General features: G+C 55.1%; 7 protein-coding genes across 10 annotated transcripts; 3 read left to right on the forward strand and 4 right to left on the reverse strand.

The window, feature by feature from the left end:
- Window positions 1-27: 27 nt before the first annotated feature.
- H257_00736 (hypothetical protein) lies at window positions 28-4,482 on the reverse strand. 3 transcript variants are annotated; one of them, XM_009823561.1, is made up of 12 exons: window positions 4,261-4,482; window positions 4,201-4,207; window positions 3,419-4,139; window positions 3,184-3,368; window positions 1,949-3,144; window positions 1,488-1,871; window positions 1,301-1,440; window positions 1,109-1,240; window positions 805-1,039; window positions 392-751; window positions 255-317; window positions 28-205 (listed from the first exon to the last, which is right to left on the reverse strand). In XM_009823561.1, exons 1-12 carry the CDS (start codon window positions 4,441-4,443, stop codon window positions 95-97), a joined length of 3,717 nt encoding a protein of 1,238 aa, XP_009821863.1. In that variant the 5' UTR covers window positions 4,444-4,482; the 3' UTR covers window positions 28-94. The 3 variants fall into 3 exon arrangements, with proteins under 3 accessions (XP_009821863.1, XP_009821865.1, XP_009821864.1); XM_009823563.1 differs by having other exon boundaries at window positions 392-1,039; XM_009823562.1 differs by lacking the exon at window positions 4,261-4,482 and having other exon boundaries at window positions 4,201-4,229.
- Window positions 4,483-4,547: 65 nt separating this feature from the next.
- H257_00737 lies at window positions 4,548-6,486 on the forward strand. Of its 2 annotated transcripts, XM_009823564.1 has the most exons (8): window positions 4,548-4,933; window positions 4,983-5,036; window positions 5,090-5,235; window positions 5,308-5,441; window positions 5,490-5,626; window positions 5,690-5,820; window positions 5,883-5,982; window positions 6,064-6,486. In XM_009823564.1, the coding sequence occupies exons 1-8, from the start codon at window positions 4,649-4,651 to the stop codon at window positions 6,322-6,324; spliced, it is 1,248 nt and encodes a 415-aa protein (XP_009821866.1). In that variant the 5' UTR covers window positions 4,548-4,648; the 3' UTR covers window positions 6,325-6,486. The 2 variants fall into 2 exon arrangements, with proteins under 2 accessions (XP_009821866.1, XP_009821867.1); XM_009823565.1 differs by having other exon boundaries at window positions 5,690-5,982.
- A 565-nt stretch (window positions 6,487-7,051) lies between these two features.
- H257_00738 (hypothetical protein) lies at window positions 7,052-11,778 on the forward strand. Its single transcript, XM_009823566.1, has 15 exons — window positions 7,052-7,264; window positions 7,318-7,324; window positions 7,371-7,928; window positions 7,979-8,132; window positions 8,188-8,372; window positions 8,443-9,120; window positions 9,190-9,329; window positions 9,398-9,781; window positions 9,844-10,227; window positions 10,289-10,428; window positions 10,485-10,619; window positions 10,667-10,757; window positions 10,820-10,966; window positions 11,029-11,457; window positions 11,530-11,778. Exons 1-15 carry the CDS (start codon window positions 7,061-7,063, stop codon window positions 11,638-11,640), a joined length of 3,747 nt encoding a protein of 1,248 aa, XP_009821868.1. The 5' UTR covers window positions 7,052-7,060; the 3' UTR covers window positions 11,641-11,778.
- Window positions 11,722-12,751, reverse strand: H257_00739 (CMGC/CDK/CDK7 protein kinase). The gene has a single exon (XM_009823567.1). The coding sequence runs from the start codon at window positions 12,734-12,736 to the stop codon at window positions 11,822-11,824; it is 915 nt and encodes a 304-aa protein (XP_009821869.1). The 5' UTR covers window positions 12,737-12,751; the 3' UTR covers window positions 11,722-11,821.
- A 666-nt stretch (window positions 12,752-13,417) lies between these two features.
- On the reverse strand, window positions 13,418-17,552 carry H257_00740 (trehalose-phosphatase; the record flags this gene model as incomplete). The annotated part of the gene is made up of 8 exons (XM_009823568.1): window positions 13,418-13,682; window positions 13,733-14,052; window positions 14,104-14,268; window positions 14,316-14,796; window positions 14,864-15,201; window positions 15,258-15,449; window positions 15,520-15,869; window positions 15,923-17,552. The coding sequence occupies 8 exons, from the start codon at window positions 17,550-17,552 to the stop codon at window positions 13,418-13,420; spliced, it is 3,741 nt and encodes a 1,246-aa protein (XP_009821870.1).
- Window positions 17,553-17,717: 165 nt separating this feature from the next.
- On the reverse strand, window positions 17,718-18,811 carry H257_00741 (hypothetical protein; the record flags this gene model as incomplete). Its single annotated transcript, XM_009823569.1, has 5 exons — window positions 17,718-17,781; window positions 17,829-18,157; window positions 18,213-18,299; window positions 18,345-18,524; window positions 18,572-18,811. The coding sequence occupies 5 exons, from the start codon at window positions 18,809-18,811 to the stop codon at window positions 17,718-17,720; spliced, it is 900 nt and encodes a 299-aa protein (XP_009821871.1).
- Window positions 18,812-18,897: 86 nt separating this feature from the next.
- Window positions 18,898-19,684, forward strand: H257_00742 (hypothetical protein). The gene is made up of 3 exons (XM_009823570.1): window positions 18,898-19,051; window positions 19,095-19,232; window positions 19,284-19,684. Exons 1-3 carry the CDS (start codon window positions 18,917-18,919, stop codon window positions 19,404-19,406), a joined length of 396 nt encoding a protein of 131 aa, XP_009821872.1. The 5' UTR covers window positions 18,898-18,916; the 3' UTR covers window positions 19,407-19,684.
- Window positions 19,685-19,972: the final 288 nt, after the last annotated feature.

Genomic DNA, 19,972 nt, shown 5'->3' on the forward strand with positions numbered 1-19,972 from the left:
CGTTACTATGTGTGTGTACTAACTAGCTCCAACAAAAGTTCCGAGTGTTTCCTTTCATAAGGTTAAGGACTCTGACTTGAATGAGTCAACGAGCCTAAAACAATGTGAAGCTAGTTGGGGCGTTGATGGTCGCCCATGCCTTTTCGTACTCCATCAAGGAAGTCCATCCCAAGAGTGCGTAAATGTCGAGTTTCTTTTCTAGAGCCTAGCACCGCCAATCCCTAAGTTTCATTCAACCTTTAAAGTCACTTTACCTTTTTCGGGGACATGATCTTGTCTCGTTCAGTGGCGTCCACGGCTTGCCACTTTTGAATGCGCTACATATCAACACATTTTATATATCTTTGAACATAATCATTCTTGGTCCATATATATATATGTACAGCTGTACCTGCAGTGCCAATCCGTACTGGTTCTTGAAGAGGTGATCAAACAGCCCCACGTGGAGAAACTTGGGATCTGCCACGTTGGCCCATTGCTGCAATGTCGCGACTGTTTTCTGAAACTCAACTTGCTTGTTGAGGTCGCCCAGCGCCCGCGCTTTGCGGGTCCACGCATCGATCAACATGGCCTTGTCCTTGTCCATGTTAGATTTGTTCGGTGTGGTTCCGGGCAATTGCCGCACGCCATAAAACGCCGTCATCGCCGGCAACAGTGGTTCCATCAACGTTTCAACGGCAGTGGCCGCCTCCACGACCTGCTGCAGTTGCTGGACGCGCTTCTTCTCGTGGTCGACATGGTGCAGCTTTGACTAGAGATAAAACGGTGTAGCTCATTCCAAACAAGTGATCCTTCTTTGTGTACTTTGAGGAGCGGGGCGTAGGCGGGATAACTCGCGATGGCTTTGCCCCACAACGCATCGAATGCGTCTTTGCCCACTGCTTTGTGGACTCTAGTGGAAATAAAATCACGCAGCGCCTCGTCATCGTCCGTGTCGTCGGCAGGTGGAGGCGACGCGACGACCTCGACGTCCTTGCGCTTGGGTTCTGATGGACCCACGACGTACGTCAGTGGAAACCCGTCTGGCTTACAGGCCGACCTGGTATAATATGTGACATGTCAACCCCAAACCAAGCAAACTCATCATGTCTGTACATTAAATACACACCCTTTCCAATGGGTCACGCCTTTCTTCCCATAGGTAACTCTCCCCGACAAGACGTCTCCAGGACTTGCCCCCTTTGGAAGCTTCTCTGGCTCCCCTACGTAAACTGGTACGTACAGCCCTTCTCGAAGCACCCTAGCCAGTCATCAGCTTATCGTCTATCAATAAACTGCAGGTAAGTTTGATCTGTCGTACGTTGAGGCCATGGGTTTGGACCCCAACGACGCCCCGTCCGACGTATCGTACACGGGCACGACGATGTCCTTGATATTGTGGTCTGCAAACAGCACCATGTCGGCCAATTTACCCAGGAGCGTGTAATCTTCATGGCGCACCTAGCGATATCATGTCAAAACAGTCGCCAGCACTTTATGAAACCCACTTGAGCTCGGACAACGATCGGTCCCTTGGGCAGGGTCAGTTCCTTGGGCATCGCGTCCGACGCCCCCAGCAGCTTTTTGTTCGCGTCGAAGGCCAGCACCAGCTGCGACTCGAACGGCGCGTCGTACAGTCGGCCGTTCAAGATGGGCAATCTCAGCACGACCTTGCCCTCTTCCCCCTTGGTGAACTTGTACGTGACTACGAGCTGGTACACGACGCGGTTCTCGGGCCACGTGCTTCGCTCCGAGCACGGCGACACGGCAAACTCGGTCGGTCGGAAGCGCTGCGTCCACGCGGTCAGTCTGGCTTGCGGGAGGATGTTCTCCTGGGCCAACAACGCCACCAAGTTGACGCGGGCGGACCCTTCGCCGCCCTGGACCACCACCTAGCGCATCGAACGTTATGAAAACGAAAGCAAATGATGGTGGGGCGAGATTGCCATAGATGATGACGACAACAAACCGCGGATGGGTCAGGCTGGATGCTGCGAAAGACGACGTCAACCTGCAGCGGCAAGGCCCCCCCGCCCGTGTTCCACATGGGTGCCACGCACACCTCGATCGTGCTAAGCGGGCGCACCGCCATGCTGTAGCCGGCGTCCGACGCGTCCAGCTGGAACCGCTTGAGTAACGATGTGCCGTTCGGTCTTGTGTATGTTTCGTACTGCATCAGGTGCAGCACCACCGTGCGGTGGCGACGGACGGATGGAAAGGGGGTTCCGGACACGACGCGGACATCTACCCACGTCGCACCGGCGGGTACGGCCAAAAACGCCCGAAACTCATCGCCAGGAGCGACGGTTGGCGTCAGCGTGGTCTCTGGCATGGCCACACGTGTTGGCTTGATCACGGTCACTGGCACGCGAAAGAGCGGACCTTTGGCCCGGTCGTGGCTGTCGTAGCCGAGGATTTCGCCAAAATGGGCAACTCCTGCGGATAACTGGTCCAGTTGCACGACCGCAGAGAACACGCGGCTGTCGTGAAACAATGCTAGCGTCGGGGGCGCCAAGATCCATGGGCGCGTCGCGATCAACGCGATGGACATGTCCAACTGCAGCTTGTCGGCATTCGGAGCGTCTACGTGAAACACGGGCGAGATCTTGACCTGCACTTCGACGCTGGAAAGGCCAACCACGTCGGCGGGTTCGCGAAGGCACACGCCTCGACCAAACGCGGTCGTGCCAGGTCGTGTGATGCGCACATCGTAGTACAAGGGCTGTGAGTTGCTGGCAGCGTTGCTGTGCTGCTTCAAATACTCAAACGCAGGCACGACTTGAACGAGTCCCCGGCCCTGGACGAACGAGTCCACGTGGGGCACTTTCACGGCAGTGTGCTCCAGCGCCCGGCGCAGCTGGAACGGGTTTGTATGGATGCCAACCGCTTTCAATCCGGACAAGAGCAGCGCGACGCACCCGGTGCAGTTGGGAGCTGACATGGACGTGCCATTCTTGAGCTGCTTCTTCGTGAGCGTCCACTGCGGAACCGACGTGATGGCCCCCCCAGGGGCAAACACATTCACGCCGAGGTCTCCGTCCATGGCTGGCCCGCGGGACGACCACGTGTACGCGCCGCCTTCATGGCGCTCCTGCATTGAGTACTCCGCGGCCATCATCGCTGGCGACACGTATGCCCCGACCCCCAGAATACATGAAGATAGCCCTGCAATTCGATTAGCATCCCATCAAAAGAACACTCAACCTCCTGGAGATTTGATCGACCCTAAGGCCGGCCCGTCGTTGCCGACACTCGCGACGAACATGACGCCGTGCTTTTCCACCAGTTCCTGGATCATTTCAATTGGACGGCCGTAGTTGGGCCGCGCCGCGTGTTCGCCAAAACTCATGTTGACCACGTCGCACTTGTGTTGCAGCACGGCGAGGATGCTACCCATGTGTAATCGCATCACGATATTTAGGAGATAGATGGAGCCTACCCTCGACAGATGCCCACGCCGGTCTCCGTGGCGCCGAGCCGACTGTCGCCAATCTTGACCGACACGATCTGGGCCCCTGGCGCCACGCCGTTGTTGACGGGATCCTCTGCATGGTACGCGGCAACGATGCCAGCCACGTGGGTGCCGTGGGACCCGGCGTCGCACACGATGCTCAGCACGTCGCCGTTGTCGTACACGTTGAGCGCGTAGTTGAGCTGGCTCTCGTCGCTCAACTTGGCGAATTCTTGCGCCACGCAGAAGTTGGCCATGGCATTGGCAGTCGAAAAGTCGCCCGTTCCCGTCGCATCCACCGCGGCGCGCCAGTAGCTTCCATCGAAGAACGCAACGCAGTCGTAGACTGGACCAGGGTCGTCGAAGGTTTTCACAGAGTCCTCGAGGACTGCAAGTCGAGCCAAGAGTTCGTTGCGAGCGTCAATGTCGGATAGGCAGAGGGTCTTGGGATCATGAGAGCGCGTCCACTCGGCCAGTGCCCGTTGCGTGGCGTTGATGAACGGGCGCTGCGACTTGACCCACTCGGCTTTGTGCGCTTCCTTCAAGCGCGCCACGAGTGGCTGGGGGTAGAACTCGTACCCGCGCTTATACCCCACGCGAAATCTGTCATTCACGGCATTCCAATCTGGATTCAGGGTCCATGTTGTTTTAGGGCTGATCTTCAACTTGCCGTCCTTGGCTTTGATCACAGTGGTCATGTCCACATCGCCTATCGAAATCTTTCATAGCAAACGACGATGGATAGCATGTGCACGTGAGTGCGCTCGTACTTGAGCCCTATGCATATGTAACCGCGTAAGCACAACAGGCAAGCGGAAGGGATGACATACGGTCGCATCCACCACGTCGATGATCTTCGGCCGACCGTCCGGCGTCCATTGAAGCCCTGGCGCTCCTGGATCGACCCCAGTGTCGAAGATTGCCACGACGACGTTTCGTCCATCGTACTGGGGAAACAGCTTGAGGAAGTCGCTCGCCGTTGTCTCTTGTTTGGGCACCAGCGTATGCTCCATGTAGCCAACACCTTTCAGTCCAAGGTTGTCAAAGGCAATCCTTCAGATACTTTTCACGTGATTAATATTAACCAATGAAACAGGTGAACGAGTGTGGATTGGCTAATTTGTTGCTACATTGAAGTTCCGATTTGATACTTCGAAGTATTTTTTTCGGCTGTGGATTCATCACGCGCATCAGAATTGAAAGTGCTCAACAAGACACATGCTGCGTGTGCTCGTGCTGTCCGTTCTTCTCGCGTGCTGCGCCGTCGACGCCGCCCCCGCTCGAGTGTCTGTGGACACGAGCTTGGACCTGCCGTGGTTCAGCTACGAAGGAGACTCCCATTTCGAGTTTGGCGAAGCGCTGGGCAAACAATTCCGCGTTGAAATCAACGACCGATTGCGCTTGAGCTCTCAACTTCAGGGCGTGCTTCTCCCATTTTACGCCACTCCTTTGGGAAAGTCTACCTACGACAAGTACCTCAGTGCCCACAACCACACGTTCCCAGTACGGCCGGCGATTCCGCTCTTGAGTCTAACATGCATGCCATATGTAGGATTACGTGGAAGAGCTCCAAGGCATCTCCGCTGGCAGTGGAGTACCGTTTTCGGTACGTACGGCAGTGTCGCTCCATGCAATCGAAATGCTCATGCGAGGTAGTAGACGTTGTTTTTGATCAACATCGTGGAAGAGTACGGCAACTCGATTCCGCTTCCGAATGCTTTTGAAAGCCAACTGCACTGCTCCGACCTGGTCCTGCACACGTCGGACGTTTGCGTCGTCGGTCATAACGAAGACAGCGGGGCTGGGTGGGTACTCGTCCTCTTCCTTCCCCTCATGCGTGCAAACAGTCACATTTCACCCTGAGAATGCCATCGTAGCGACGTCAACCGCACGGCGTTGGTCACGGCCAAGATCAAGAACAACCCTTGGTTTACTGCGTTCACGTACCTCGGGGACCTGCCCACGGGGGCGTTTGGAGCGAACCAGCACGGCGTGGCCTTCTCCATGAACTGTCGGTCCCCCTTGGCTCTTGATGCAAAGTGAACATGACATTTGGTAGACGTGGAGCCGTTGGACATTGACGTTGGCGGCCTCGGCCGTGGGTTCATTTCCCGCGACTTGTTGGGTGCGACGTCCCACGACGATGCCGTCGCCCGCATCACCCGACCAGGGCAGGCTTCTGGCCACAACTTTCAAGTACTGTATTTTCATGCTGGAAGGATGGATCCTTACTAATGCCATGGTGATTGACTGGGCTAGCTCATGGATGTACCTACCGCCCGAGTGTTGAACATTGAAGTGGCATCGTTCAACCGTACAAACATTCGCGAGATCACGGCCGGATCAGCGCCATTCTTTCACACGAACCAGTACCAATCCCTTCTCATTCGGTGAGTTCGTACGACTCTTCTTCAGGTGTCAAGTATGCCATCATTGTGTGCTTTGTTGGCAGGCAACCAGTTTTCCCGAGCAGCTACCACCGCCTGAGGCGCTACACCCACGTGACCCCCCCGTCGTCGGTTGCGTCCATCTTGGCCCTTCTCGGCGACCAAGTAAGCGAGCGTGCCATGTCCAGCTGTCATTCATTCGCAATCATGGACTGACTTGAATGATGATGTTGTTGTTCCTTGCAGGGAGACACGTCGTATCCTATCTTCCACGACGACAAATCCCATGCCAAGGGCGAGCTGTCCAACTGGACGTTGATCACGGTGCTGTTTGACGTCAAGAACGGCGTGCTGTATCTGCTGCGTCCGCGCGTGAACCCTGGCGAGGCCCGCGTGGCGATGGTTGTGGACTTGCTGGACGTGCAGCATGTCAAGCTGCTGCACACGGCGTCGGAACAAGACCTTGCCAAGACCAACATGCTCGCGACGACCAAGGCTCGTTCGTAGGAAGGACATGCGGAAGAGACTGTAGGGGCTCATGGAATTAATCCCATGGGCGAGAAGAGACCTATGGTAAACTAACGGAGGTCCAAAGGGTTTTTGATTCCAGGGAGTCAATGGAGATAGATACTGTACACCTCATTTACGTCATCACAGGGATACTCTTCTGGTTGTACCCATCCCTGGGAATGACCACGCAGTGTGAATTCGATGATTTGTATGGGCGGCTACAGCAGCCTGGCACACCCATTTGAGTCGTCGGATTCAAACACATTCCGACCTCGATCGCAACAACGTGCCGGCCACTGAGAAGAACGGGAATCTGGGACACACCAACATACTCAGCATATCACTTAGTACTCCGGAGTAGGTAGTAGTACTAAGTTACGTAAGCTTAGTCCGTTCATACCTACCGAGCCCTCCATGCCCTGCATGCAGTGCTGCCATGATCCGCCGTCACCCCTCGATGAGTGGAAGTGCAATCATAGGTACCACGGTGCTGTCCGCTACGTACGTACCCGTACGTTCATTGATACAAACAGCTTGATATTTAATGTACTTATTGTACGTGTACGTACGAGGACAACTCTCCAACGCGCCGCTCATGTTGAACCTTGGAGTTCACCACGAGCCAATCAGCGATGCTGAATTGTCTTAGACATCAATTTATCCAGAATCATCCGGATGATTGGATTTCCACGGACTCGAAATGAGCGGGGACTTCATTTGTGAATTCGCCGCCATGCCGTCCGTGCAATTCTCCCCCGCCACAGAAATCGTGCCCAAGCATGAGACCCTTGCCAGCCAACTCGTGCAGCTGTACCCGGAATTTGACGGTCGCAACACCATCGTCGCCATCTTCGACACTGGCGTGGACCCTGGCGCCCCCGGCTTGCAATTCACGTCCGACGGCAAGCGCAAGATCATTGACGTCGTCGACGCGACGGTGTGTCTTGAACTAACTACTCCGATGATGTCTCTAACCAAGACGTGATGTAGGGATCAAGTACGACTTCCATGAGCCAAACCATGAAGGATCTCACATTGTGTAGGTGACGTCGACATGTCGACGATTTTGAAGCCCACTGACGGCAAATTGGTGCTTTCGTCCGGGAAGGTGTTGACGCTCAACCCTGCGTGGACAGCATCGGAATTCCGCGTCGGTAGCAAGCGCGCGTACGAACTGTACCCCGACCAGTTGGTGACCCGCATCAAGAAAGAGCGCAAGGAGAAGTGGGATGCCAAAGACCGCGAAGCCATCAACGCCGTTCAAAAGGACTTGGCCGATTGGACCGCGGCAAATGGCGCTAATCCGAGTCAATCTGCGATCGATGCGCGCAAAGACATCCAAGCGCGCCTTGCCGTGCTTGAAGCGAACGCCAAGTCATTTGAGGACCCCGGTCCGATCTACGATGCCGTCGCGTTCTTCGACGGCACGCACTGGCGCGCCGCCGTGGACACATCCGAAACGGGCGACTTTTCGTCAAGTCCGGCGTTCACCAACTACCGCGTTGCCCACGAGCATGGCAAATTCAGCGATGCGTCCCAGCTCAACTACGCGCTCAACCTGTACGACAACGGCAGTGTCTTGAGCATCGTGTGCGACGCCGGTGAGTCTTGCTCGTAGCCTGTTGAGATTTCATGCTCGTGTTTATTGCAGGCGCACATGGCACGCACGTCGCGGGGATCGTTGCCGCGTACCACGAAGACGACCCGATCAACAACGGGGTCGCCCCCGGCGCCCAGATCGTGTCGGTGAAAATCGGCGACAGCCGCCTGGGTAGTATGGAGACGGTCCTTGGTGTCACTCGAGGGTAGGGCATGCCTCGTGTGGTCCATGGAGCTCTTTTGTGACGTACATCATTGTAGTGTTCTCGCGGTGCTGGAAAACAAGGTGGATGTGGTCAACATGAGCTACGGCGAGTTCGCGTCCAAGCATGACAGCGGCCGCGTGGTGGACGTGGTGCGGGACTTGGTGGAGAAGCACGGCGTGACGTTTGTCAGCAGTGCCGGCAACGAAGGCCCGGCGCTTGGCACGGTGGGGGCCCCCGGAGGTACTACTACAGTACCGAACATGTGGTTATGTTGGCGGAGATCCTCATGGGGGATGTATGGTGGTGGCAGGCTCGTCGTCGTGCATACTGGGCGTGGGTGCGTACGTGTCGCCCAGCATGATGCAGTCCGAGTACTCGATGCGCGACACCCCCGAGAGCTCTGTGGGTCTGTACACATGGAGTTCACGCGGCCCGACCTTTGACGGTGACCTTGGCGTCAACATCTGTGCCCCGGGGTGTGCCATCACGTCCGTGCCCAACTGGACGCTGACCAAGAAGATGCTCATGAACGGCACGTCCATGTCGTCCCCCAATGCCGCGGGGAACGTGGCGCTGCTTATCTCGGGGCTCAAGGGGCGGAGCATCGGGTACAACCCGTTCTCAATCCGTCGGGCGCTGGAGAACACGGCCGTGTCCGTGCCCACCGCCGAAGCATTCTCCCAAGGCCAGGGGCTGATTCAAGCGCTCCCGGCCCTCGAGTACCTGTTCAAGAACCAAAACGCGTTCGATGGCACCCACGAGTTCCCTCTCTTTTACGACGTGCGTGTACCCACCCACCAAAACAACCGCGGCATTTACCTCCGCGAACACGAACAACTGACCGAAACTGACATTGCGGTCAACGTCGAGCCGATTTTCCACAAGGACGCGCGCAACGACCATCGCATTCAGTTTGAATTGGCCTTGAAGCTGGTCCCGACCAAGCCCTGGATCGCCACGGCCGACCACTTGACGCTCATGCACCAAGGTAACGAGTTTTTAGTGGTGGTTGGTGTATATGATGTTTCCATAGTCTAAAGATGCTTTCTTCTGTCAGGTCGTACCTTCAAAGTATCGGTCAACACGGACTCACTGGCCGCGGGTACTTCGAATTATGGTGAAGTGATTGCATATGACACCAAGAACCCTGGTCGCGGCCCAGTGTTTCGCATCCCCGTCACTGTGATCAAGCCAGAGGTATATATTTATATACATATATAACCCCTTATATATATATATATATATGTCTTACATCGATCGTTTAGGTTATCCCCGTGGCCCAACAACACACAACCCTCCAGTTGGTCAAGGAGTTGGCCTCGGCCAACATTTCACGCACGTTTTACCAGGTGCCGGCGGGGGCGACGTGGGTCAACATCTCGGTGAGCCGCCGCCCAAAGTCTGTCCACGAGCCTGCGTCCGCCTTATACTCGCTGCACTTGATGCAGCTCGAAAAGCACGAACGTCAGAGCGCCACGTCATTGCGCAAGAACTTTTACCTCAACACGACCGGCCAAGTCACGCATAGCTTCGCCGTCAAGGGGTCGGCGACGCTCGAATTGTGTCTGGCGCAGTACTGGAACTCGATCGGGTCTTCCACCGTGCAGCTCGAGGTCGACTTTCGCGGTATCGTGCCCGACGAGCGCTCGGTACTTACTTGCTTCAAGAGTCCTTCATGTTTCGTTTGAAACTCATCAAATGCACACTGCAGGTGCATGTCGCCGGTGGGGCTGGCGCGACCAAAGTCAACTTGTTTGCGCATCTGCGGAACGAATCCATCGAGCCGAGCGCGGTGCTAACCAAGTGGACGCAGCGCCTTCGTCCAGACTCGGCGGTCGTGTCGACGTTGGGGTCCCGCGACGTGTTTGCCGACAACCGCCACGTGTACCAGCTCGTGCTCACGTACACATTTGAGCAAGTGGAAGAAGGCAAAGTCACGCCGTCGCTGCCGCTGCTCAACGGTCGGCTGTACGAGTCGCCGTTCGAGTCGCAGCTGATTTTGATCTTTGACACCAAGAAAAAGTACCTCGGCGTCTCGGATGCGTACCCTCGCCCTACGTCGTTGAAGAAGGGCAAGTACGTGCTGCGCGCCCAGGTAAGACACATTTGATACCCCATAAGGTGGATCGGTCTGATTCCACCCACATATGCGACAGGTCCGCCACGAAGACCCGAGCGTGCTGGACGGACTCAAGTCCATGCTGGCCTTTGTCACACACGACATCAAGGACGTGTCCGTGCCCGTGCACGACTCCCCCAACGATCCGTCGCTCAAGGGCAAATCGCTACCCGCCACGTAAGTGCAAACTGACCTGTTGGTGTCTCATGAAGTCAAATTGACGTTTGAACTAGTCCGCTCAAGAAGGGCGTGTACCGACCAGTGTTTGTGGGCGAGCCTTCGTTTGACAAGCTGCCCAAGGGCGCCGTGGCAGGCGACATTCTCACGGGGAAGATCACGTATGGCCGCAAGAGCACCGACGTCAAGGGGTACGTACAGTGTCACACATGCTTGAAAACTCATGCGATTTGCATAGAGTGACCCAAAAGCCAGACGGATACCCTGTCACGTACACTGTGCCTGCCAAGCCTAGCGTGGAAAAGGAACCCGAGGCCAAGGAACCAGAGGTACTAGTACTGTCGTAACATGTGACTACTGCAAATAGTGTGGATTCCAACGTGATGGCTAGGACGTACGCGACGAAGACGTGGTGGCCGACGAAGCGGTGCGCGACTTGCTGGTTAAGCGCCTGGTCAAGTTGCAAGGCAAGGACTCGTTCTTGGGTCACTGGACCAAACTGGTTGCAAAGTACCCGACGCATTTGCCCCTCCTTCAGGTACACCTTCATCGTGAAGACGTCGTCGTTTCAGTGACTCACATCGGTTGCTCGTATACTAGACGCGAGTACACCACTTTGACAACGACAGCAGCAAGCGCCGGTCTGCGCTCAAGGACATCGTGGACGCAGCCGCCGCGATCGTGTCGGCCGTCGACACGCAGGCACTGGCGGCGCACTACGGCGTGAAGCTCCTTCCTGGGGACATTGCCCAAGCCAAGCTCCGCAAGGACAAGGACGCCGAAAAGGCGGCGCTGGTGGACGCCCTCTCCCGCCAAGCTCGCGCGCTGGGGGACCTCAAGGACGAAGCCGCGTTCGTGCAAGTGTTCCAGGCGCTGCAGAAGTGGGTCGACACGGAAGACAACCAGTACGTGTATGCGGCCGTGCACAACGATTTGCGTCAGGGCCACAAGGGGTTGGCCCTGAAGCGGCTGCAAAAGGTGTCGGAGCTACCATCGGACGACCTGGAAAAGATCATTCCATTGAAAGAGGTGCGCACTGCAATGATCTATATCTATGGACGTTGATGGATATAATAAGCACAACTGACATTGCATTTGTAGGTCCAAGACATGCGTGCGCAATTGTACACGGAATTGGGCTGGACCCACTGGGTCGAGTACGAAAAGAACTGGAAAATCCTCAACAACCCCGCCTCATACGCGTTGTTCTAAGGGGGTCGGTTGGTCCAGTGTAATCTTGCTGTGAAAGTCCTATCTTCTAGTAGTAATAATGTGTAGTAAATGCACCATTTAGTCAACAAATCTGTGTTAAAGTCATAGATGGGGTTGGCTATATATATTATATCAAAAGCCCGCTTGGCCACTTACTTGCATGTTCAAGTGACGCTGATCCTTAACTGTCATTGTCCAGTTGATAAGGCAATTTCTCGGGGGCAGTAGGTGCTGGGTCGTTCTCAAAGTACGCATGGGCGAGGGCTTCGGCGGCCGTGATGCGCTCGGAAGGATTGTACAGCATGAGCTGCCTTAGCAAGTCCAACGCGTCGTCGGAGGCGCCGCTGAAGAGGGTGGCCAGAGGCGGCGCTTTGTTGGGGGTGAACTCCAAGTAGTTTGGCAGCGACGACATGCCGGGCCACTGATCTTCCGTGGGGGTGCCCAACGCATGAAAGATCTTGCCGAGTTGGTCCAAGTCGTTCTGGCCCGTGAGGAAGGGCGTGCGCAGCATCAGCTCGGCAAAGATGCAGCCGACGCCCCACATGTCGACGGCGCCGCTATACTCGCGCGCGCCGAAGAGCAGTTCGGGGGGTCGGTACCAAATGGTGCACACCTCGGACGTCATGTTGCGGTTGGGACTGCCGTAGATGCGCGCAAGACCGAAATCTGCCAATTTGATCTGTCCGTCGCCGCCGATCAGCAAGTTCTCAGGCTTCAAATCGCGGTGCAAGATCCAGTTGGAGTGGATGTGGTCCACCCCTCGAAGCAGCATCTGCATGTACGCCTTGATGTCGCCACGGGAGAGCACGATGGACTTGTCCTTGATCACATCGTCCAAGTTTTTGGGAAGGATCTCAAACACAACGTTGATCGTGTCGTTGTACACGAACGCGTCCAAGAGGCGTGTCACGTTGGGGTGGTTTAGCTCCGTCTGCAGCTTCACTTCCCGCACGGCTGTAAAGTTCACCCCGTCCTTGAACTGCCCACGCTTGAACTCCTTGATGGCCACCGGTCGACCTGTCGCCTTCTGCACTGCAGAGTACACGTTACCGTACGTCCCTTCGCCCAACTTCTTGCCCTTCGTGTACCGATTCATGGTCGTAGATCACGAAAATGCGCTCGACACGACATGCACCCACATAAGGGTATTTGATTGGCTCATATATTTATATTTTATCCAATCAAATGATTAAAAATCGTTTTCTCTTGACAGAATACTTTTGACAATATTATTTATTAATCACAGTACTGGAGACCCATCTGGCAACATCTACTTCGAAGTATTGTGCTTTCGAGTGAAATTTCGTGTTGTGGTGTAGTTTCTCGTTGGAATTTAAATCGATTCGATTAGCCACCTCAGATGAGCTCAAAATTATTAGCCAATCAAAACCGTCTCAATGAAATTCAACCAATCAGATCGATTGTGGATCAGTTTGGTCGGCGCGATTCGATTGCACCCCCTCCCCAAATTTGTATCAATTCGACAATATTCCATTTTCTCTCAAAATGGGATTAACCAAAACGCCATTTTCAATATGGAGGTAAAAGGTCCATTTTATAATATGGCGTTTTGGACCTCTTGAACGAGTAAATCCTACGTGAAAGTATTTATTGGATTTGGGTTAAAACTATTCAAGCACGACTTGTTTCAATTTTGATCAATTTTGTTGAATTTGGCCCCAAAATGGCGTTTTGGGCCAGAATAGTACTGAAAATATTTCAGACCTTGACCTTTCAAGAATATGTTGTTTTGTCTTATAAATGGTCGTCTCTGGTATTAAAAGAAAATGCCACCGTGGTCGTCGTCTTCTTGAATGTGGCTAATATAAACATCGTACGTGGACGCCGTGGCCGAACGTCGAAAGTCCGGCTTCGGGTCAGCGGCCGTGATGGTCGACAGACTGGTCATGGACATCGATTGCTTGGCACTCTTCATGGAGCTACTAAATCCGCCAAGCGACGGAGGGGGGAACGAAGGAGGCACAACCGACCCTCCGACGACTGGCGTGGAGGCCTCCGGGACGACCGACGTGTCCAACCACCTACTGACCCCATGTCAGCATCATATTTGTAACGTCAGTAGTACTATTACCGATGATGGTCCATCGCTCTCAGGTCGTTCATCGACAGGTTGCGGTTGGATGTGGTCGTAACTTTTGTGAGAGCGTTCAGCACCTCTGTGACTTGATCCACGTCGTTCAAAAAGTGTTTGGCGGCGCTGGGCTTCTTGCCCACCGTGACCGTGAACGTCTTGGGCAGATTGCGCTCCTCCAAGTAGCTGAACATAAACTCGTCCGACAGGTCGTCGCCAATGCACAGCACATAGTCCACAGGGCTGCCCCCTCGGCTCTCGAGCGACGACAGGATGCGGTCCACCATCACACCCTTGTCCACGCCTTCCGGACGCACTTCCTATATCTCCTCCATGAACCCTCTTTTTGTTCACGTACAATCGACTAGTACCAGGTAATCGTTGCCAGGAAGCACCTCAACCTGATACGATTCCAACACTTGGAGAAGCTGTTCGTGCAGCTCTTTCGCCTGCAGTTGGCCAAACTCGGGGTCGGCATCTCGGTACTGCCACAGCAGGGCGCTGCCCTTGAGCTCAATATACGTCCCGTGCGTTCGCTACGTCCACACTCTCAAGCACAACCAACCAATTTTATCTATCTTACCTGGGTGTAGATGTCCATGACCGAGTGAGTAATGTCTTTCCACGAGTCGTCAAAGTTCTCCTTCGTGCACAGCCATCCGTCGTCGTTGTCCCCCCACCGGTACAGGTACCCGTGCTCGGCCGCGAGTCCGAGCCCCGGAACCCCCCCGAGCGTCCTCTCCAGGTCCTGGCGGTCCTTTCCACTGAGCACAAACACCGTGTTCCGGGGGTCGCTGCACAGCTTGGACAGCGCCTTGAGCAGTTCCGGCGACGCTTTGGGCGTGTCATGCTCGAGGTCGCCCGACAGTCCGCCGCCGTCGTCGCCCTTGATGTACTTGGAGAAGTTGTTTTGGGGCAGGTTCTCTTGCGCCAGTGTGTTGCCGTAGTCAAACAGCAGCACACGGCGGAATGTGTGGCGGTACGCTCGTACGACTTGATCCGTTTCGAGCATCTTGAACCCTGCGTGGAACTCGAGCATGCGGTAGCCCAATCCCAATCCGTACCTGCAACGACAGACAGATGCATGACCACATGACATCGTAGAAATACAACGGCGGCGGACGTACGTACCCCATGTACTGCATCCCAACTGTGGACGCCGCCTTGCTCGTGCGCTTCAAGTCGACCAGGATGCGCTCGGCCCATTTGGTGCGGGTGTTGACGGCGATGTACTCAAAGTCGTGCGCGTGGCGAGCGGCCTTCTCCTCGTCCGACATGTCGAGCGCCGTGACCAGCGCCTCCACCACCTCCTTCTTCTTCCACGGATTCACCCCCAAACTCCCCGTGAGCACGCGGCTGCTGCCGGAAAACTCCGACACGATCACCACCCCCGGGCTCTTGGTCACGTTGTGCGCGTACACAAACTCAAACGGGTACAAGCTCACGGCGTCGCGCACACTGGTGAGCAACTACCACATGACCACATCACACTTGCGATTGTGAGTGTGTGTATGTCTAGCCTTACCATCACATCTGCGACGTTCCACAGCGGCAGCCGGATCGACAAGTCCGTGTTGTTGAGCTCCTGGTACACCACCACGGGCTCGACGCCTTGCGGCTGCGGGTACGTGGCGTTGATGCGGTCCACGATGGTCTGGATTTCCTTGCGCAGCTTTAGCTTGGCCTCGGACGTGTCGGCGCCATCCACAATGCCAATCTACTCTCCATCAATGTATATTCACCACACGAATACTCTATAAAGCCAGAGGGGGGACGGGGGTGAGTACCTGCACCACTTGGACTGTATCACGATACGCCGGGTTGGTGCGGAAGAACTGCTCGAGGGACAGCATTTTGAGCGTGATGCCTTTGAGCCGCTCGACTTGATCGACACCCACGACGATCTTTTTGGCTCCGTACAGCGCCCGCAGCCGCGCAGTCTCGTGGAGCACTTGGTCCTTGACGGACAACCGGTCGACAAATGGGGGCTCGATGCCGATGTGGCTGATCGTGATGGCCACCATGCGGCCGTTGTACTCGACACCAATGTACCCCCCCGCTTGAGCGTTGTACTTGAGCCCGAGGATGCGGCGGCAGCTCGTCAAGAAGTGGCGTGCGTGTTCGTACAAGTGGAACCCTACACATCCATCGGTCATTACTATCTACTAGTAGTATTACTAGTAGTAGTACCAATGTGGTCGGCCGAGAGCATGCCTCGGAGCAAGTCGGCGCGCACCGATAGCGTGCGAAAGATCTCGGAGGACGGGAACGGCGTGTGGAGGAAGAGGCCGACGTTCACATATGGCAGGCGGCGGGACAAGAACGACGGCGCGACCAGCAGGTGCAGGCCATGCACCCAGACCAAGTCGCCTTCATTGTACACTTCGATGACCTTGTTGACGAAGATGCGGTTCACGTGCATGTACGAACTCCACGCGTTCTTCTGCTGCGACGGATTCCACCACCGCGTGGGGAGTTTGCCGTAGACGTCGACAATGTTGTGCATGATAGGCCACAGCGTCCCGTAGCAGAATGAGTGGAATGTCTGGCTCATGGCGGGGTCAATGAACACCGGCACGCAATGGTACGCGTGCATCTGCCGCGCCACCTTGTCCTGGTCTTCTTTGGGAATCACCGCGTTGCAGTGCACCATCCCGACCCACGTGAGCCGCATGGCACTGGCCGTGCCGTCGCGGTACAGCAGGCCGTTGCTCTGGTTCTCCTTGATCAGCCCCGACGGACACAGCAGGTTGTCGTCTTCCCAGTCGATCTGGTACTCGCCGTCACCGATCTTGGTCACGAGCACGGGCAGCCGGTGCACGACGATGATCACGCCGTCCGTGGGCTGGATGGTCAGGTTGTTGCTCTGCGGAGAAATCGGACTGGCGGTGACGTCGCCTTCCTTGTGGTGGTGATGGTTGTGCCGAGGGGAGTTCAAGCTGTAGTTGCCGCTCGTACGGCGGCGCTGACCGAGACCAATGCCGCCCTGGTTCAGGGGATTGGTGGCCTCTTCGTCGATGATGTATTGCTTCGTGGGTTTCAACGACTCGGCCTCTTCGTCGCCTTCGGGGATGGAAAACGACTCCTGGAGAAGCGAACCCCTCTTGGACCCTCGACTGCTGAGGTGGTGATGATGGATCGCCGCCCCTTCTGCGTCCGTCGAAGCGAGGGTGGCGCGGCGGTCCACGAAAGCCTGGCCGCTGCTCAGACGAGGCACCACCGTTGCTTGGCTCCGCCCCTCGCCATTCTCGCTGCTGCTACTTTGGTCGACGGAGCGTTGATCCAGCACATCGGTCACTTGGTGTGAGTCCCCTGCGATTGTGGCGCTGCGCTCAAACGATTCATACCGCACAAACTTGCCGTTCGAGCAGACCGCGTAGCGATACGTGAGGTTCGTGTTGGCATTGAGCACGACCGGATCGGCGTTGTACCACAATGGGTACATCTCGGGGGTGGTCACCAAGCGACAGCTCGACACGGTCGGAGGTCCCAAGCCGGTGGAGGAGCTGTGCTTGAGCTCTGGGGGCGCTTCGTCGCCCGGATCGCTGAATGACATCTTGAGGACAGGTGCGTTAGGCGACGGGGCGTTGAAGCTCAGGCTCGACGAGGGAAGTGACAGTGGACTGTGGAGGTGGCCTGAATCGACGTATGTGGACAGGGCATTTCCTAATCCCGCCGCATCCCCAACCACGTACAACGTCTCTCCGTGACCAAGCTGCGCATGCACTTGGAATTCCACGCGCGACTGTCCGCCACTCATGTGCATGCCGATCCCCGACGACGACCCCCAACCCACGGCATGGCGGAGGCGCTGGAACATCGTCAATTTGGATTATCCTCACAATCCGGATATCCAATTCTGGTGTGAGAAGGAATGTCCGGATACGACGAAGATCGGCCACATCACTCTTAACCGGCGAAGCGATAGGGCGAGCTGTGAAATGCCGCAACGCATATACGTTAGCGTTACCATGCCTCTACACTTCTACACGGTGGTGATGTTGTGCGCATTGAGCTTGGCCTTCAACTCGTCCCGTTCTGCATGGGCACTACAGTCCATGCATGGTTAATCATCGACCTTTCTCATGCGCCGTACCTTTCCAATTGCATAGTCAGGCTTTTCTGCATCATTCGAGCTTCCTGGGCATCTTGTTCAAGCCCAGTGATGTTTACATGCGAGTACTTTTGCAGCGACTTCACTTCATGCACCAACACCTTCTTGTGCTGAACCAGTGTTTGAATATGCTGCGCCATGGCCTCCACGCGACCCTTCAACTCGGCGTTCTCTCGTTGCGATTCTTCGTAGAGTTGCCTCGTGCCTTCCAATTGGCGGGACATAGCAAGGCATCGCTTCTCGCCCTCGGCCACGTCGATGTTGCGCCACATGATTTCTTGCTGGAATTGGGCACACAGCGCCACCACGCGCTACAATTCGACGTGTGAAGCTTGTGTACAATATATATATATGTCGTGTACGTACTTCGTTTTGGGTCCTGAATTTGTCCCTGTCTTGCTTGGCTTGATGAACTTCCATGTCCAATTCCATGTACTCCCGGAGTTGTGACGTCTACCAAGTCATGATCAATCGACTCCCTCCGACCACATTCCCAACCGTGGTATCCATGGCGTCTGACAGCTCTGTTGGTGCGCTCGTAGTCGGTAAAGACGTGGTGGTCGCCAACTTTTCGTTTTCCTCGACACTGGCGCGATAGAGTTGCCGCATGTTGTGCATGTCGATCGTGTGCATGGCTTGTTTCACCGTCAAGTCCTGGACTTGGCCTTCCAATTGCTCCTACAGTAGAACGTTTAATGGAGTCTAGGGACTGGAACTCATCCTACGAGGTATTCCGAAATGACGTCCACTGACGCCAACGCTTCCGAGGTCAATGAGGGTGTTGTAAACTCCTTCTTGAGCTCCTGCAAGGCGTTCTTCATCGCAAGGCTTTTGGATTGCGGGAGCACATGTAACTTGTCATCGGTACTCTCATCATCGCCGTCTTCATTGACAAATTCTGCATTTTCAAAGGACAAGTCGATCGCGATGTCGTCTTGCGCGTATTCTGCTTCGACATGGTGCATCATTCCTGCAAGTTGCTGTATGTAATTTGAGGGTGTTCTCGATCGGATAAACCTGTGAAAATCAATCCTCCGGTTACACTTCCACAGTTCCTGCAGCCGACCAGCATGAACCGACGAAGGACAGTGGGCATCATCCTGCTCGTGAGCATTGGGGCATGTGCGGGCCAAAGGCTAGCCGGCACAGCTCTGAATGCATGCGCCTCTACAGGAGATTGCCTTCCTTGCGCCAAATCTGAAATGGTAGGGCCGTCCCCACGCGTTGAGTTGTTAATTGTGGATGCAGAGCGAAGCGTTTTGCAAAGCGAGCGGGCAGAAGCAGGAGCTCCTGTGCCTAGTAAACGGAGTGAACACTACGACCTTCAAGTCATGCACTCTTGTGTCCACCACGTACCAGGGATTCCACAACGTCGTGATGTTTGAGGTAGATATCTCATGCACTGCATCGTTGTGGTGCTGACCATAACGTACGCAGGTACTGATGTTGCTTGTGCTACTCCTGGCATTTCAAGCACTGCGAAAAGAAAAGATGAAGCACGTGAGCTCTTTTGACATTCGAAAAGATCCCAAGCAACCGAGCCAGCCATTTCAAATTTGATCCTCCCCACTTTGTTAAGTTATCCAGTTGGTTTATTAACACTGCGAGACGCAGCCACTGGTAGAGTCGTTGGTGCGATGCATCCTTTTGCATGATGCTGATGTCGAAGGCAATGGGCAAAGTAGATGCAATCTACTTTGAAATCTCTATAGCGTTATACGAAATGCAATTCCATAGACGCTGTTTAGACCTTGGCATGAAGTAATAGCATACGCATTCAGTGGAAACGCACATTATCCTGGTGGTCGTCATGAGCGTGAGCACGGTCAACATGCCAAGTAGAAGCCCAAAGTTAGAGTTACAGTCAGGAGTAAAATGTTTGATTTCCTTTCTTATGAAATTGATTTACGTGTATCCCGCCAATTGGTCCAGTTTCGAGGGCTAAATTGATTGGTAAGCTGTAAAAACGCGTGGTCTGAAACCACTCAGTTTATTGTCGAAATATTCCAGGCTGCGAAATTGTTCGTGCTCGAGAAACATGGTACGGCAGTCATCGATCATTCATTTTATGGCGATGAAAGCAAGAAGTATGACGAGCTACAAGACCTTCGTCGAAGTTTGCACGT

Source organism: Aphanomyces astaci (genome assembly GCF_000520075.1).
Source record: "Aphanomyces astaci strain APO3 unplaced genomic scaffold supercont1.1, whole genome shotgun sequence".
Taxonomy (NCBI): domain Eukaryota; phylum Oomycota; class Saprolegniomycetes; order Saprolegniales; family Verrucalvaceae; genus Aphanomyces; species Aphanomyces astaci.

What these genes read in the sequence shown, in the direction of transcription:
- H257_00739 (XM_009823567.1), bottom strand. Translation starts at nt 12,736, where the DNA reads ATGAATCGGTACACGAAGGGCAAGAAGTTGGGCGAAGGGACGTACGGT.
- H257_00738 (XM_009823566.1), top strand. Translation starts at nt 7,061, where the DNA reads ATGCCGTCCGTGCAATTCTCCCCCGCCACAGAAATCGTGCCCAAGCAT. An exon ending in CGCATTTGCCCCTCCTTCAG is followed by an intron (nt 10,967 to 11,028) that starts GTACACCTTCAT and finishes CTCGTATACTAG; the next exon opens with ACGCGAGTACACCACTTTGA. An exon ending in AGATCATTCCATTGAAAGAG is followed by an intron (nt 11,458 to 11,529) that starts GTGCGCACTGCA and finishes TTGCATTTGTAG; the next exon opens with GTCCAAGACATGCGTGCGCA.
- H257_00742 (XM_009823570.1), top strand. Translation starts at nt 18,917, where the DNA reads ATGAACCGACGAAGGACAGTGGGCATCATCCTGCTCGTGAGCATTGGG. An exon ending in CTTGCGCCAAATCTGAAATG is followed by an intron (nt 19,052 to 19,094) that starts GTAGGGCCGTCC and finishes TTGTGGATGCAG; the next exon opens with AGCGAAGCGTTTTGCAAAGC. An exon ending in ACAACGTCGTGATGTTTGAG is followed by an intron (nt 19,233 to 19,283) that starts GTAGATATCTCA and finishes TAACGTACGCAG; the next exon opens with GTACTGATGTTGCTTGTGCT.
- H257_00737 (XM_009823564.1), top strand. Translation starts at nt 4,649, where the DNA reads ATGCTGCGTGTGCTCGTGCTGTCCGTTCTTCTCGCGTGCTGCGCCGTC. An exon ending in CCCACAACCACACGTTCCCA is followed by an intron (nt 4,934 to 4,982) that starts GTACGGCCGGCG and finishes TGCCATATGTAG; the next exon opens with GATTACGTGGAAGAGCTCCA. An exon ending in GCAGTGGAGTACCGTTTTCG is followed by an intron (nt 5,037 to 5,089) that starts GTACGTACGGCA and finishes GCGAGGTAGTAG; the next exon opens with ACGTTGTTTTTGATCAACAT.
- H257_00736 (XM_009823561.1), bottom strand. Translation starts at nt 4,443, where the DNA reads ATGGAGCATACGCTGGTGCCCAAACAAGAGACAACGGCGAGCGACTTC. An exon ending in GGCGTGACCCATTGGAAAGG is followed by an intron (nt 1,040 to 1,108) that starts GTGTGTATTTAA and finishes ATATTATACCAG; the next exon opens with GTCGGCCTGTAAGCCAGACG. An exon ending in AGTACGGATTGGCACTGCAG is followed by an intron (nt 318 to 391) that starts GTACAGCTGTAC and finishes GTTGATATGTAG; the next exon opens with CGCATTCAAAAGTGGCAAGC.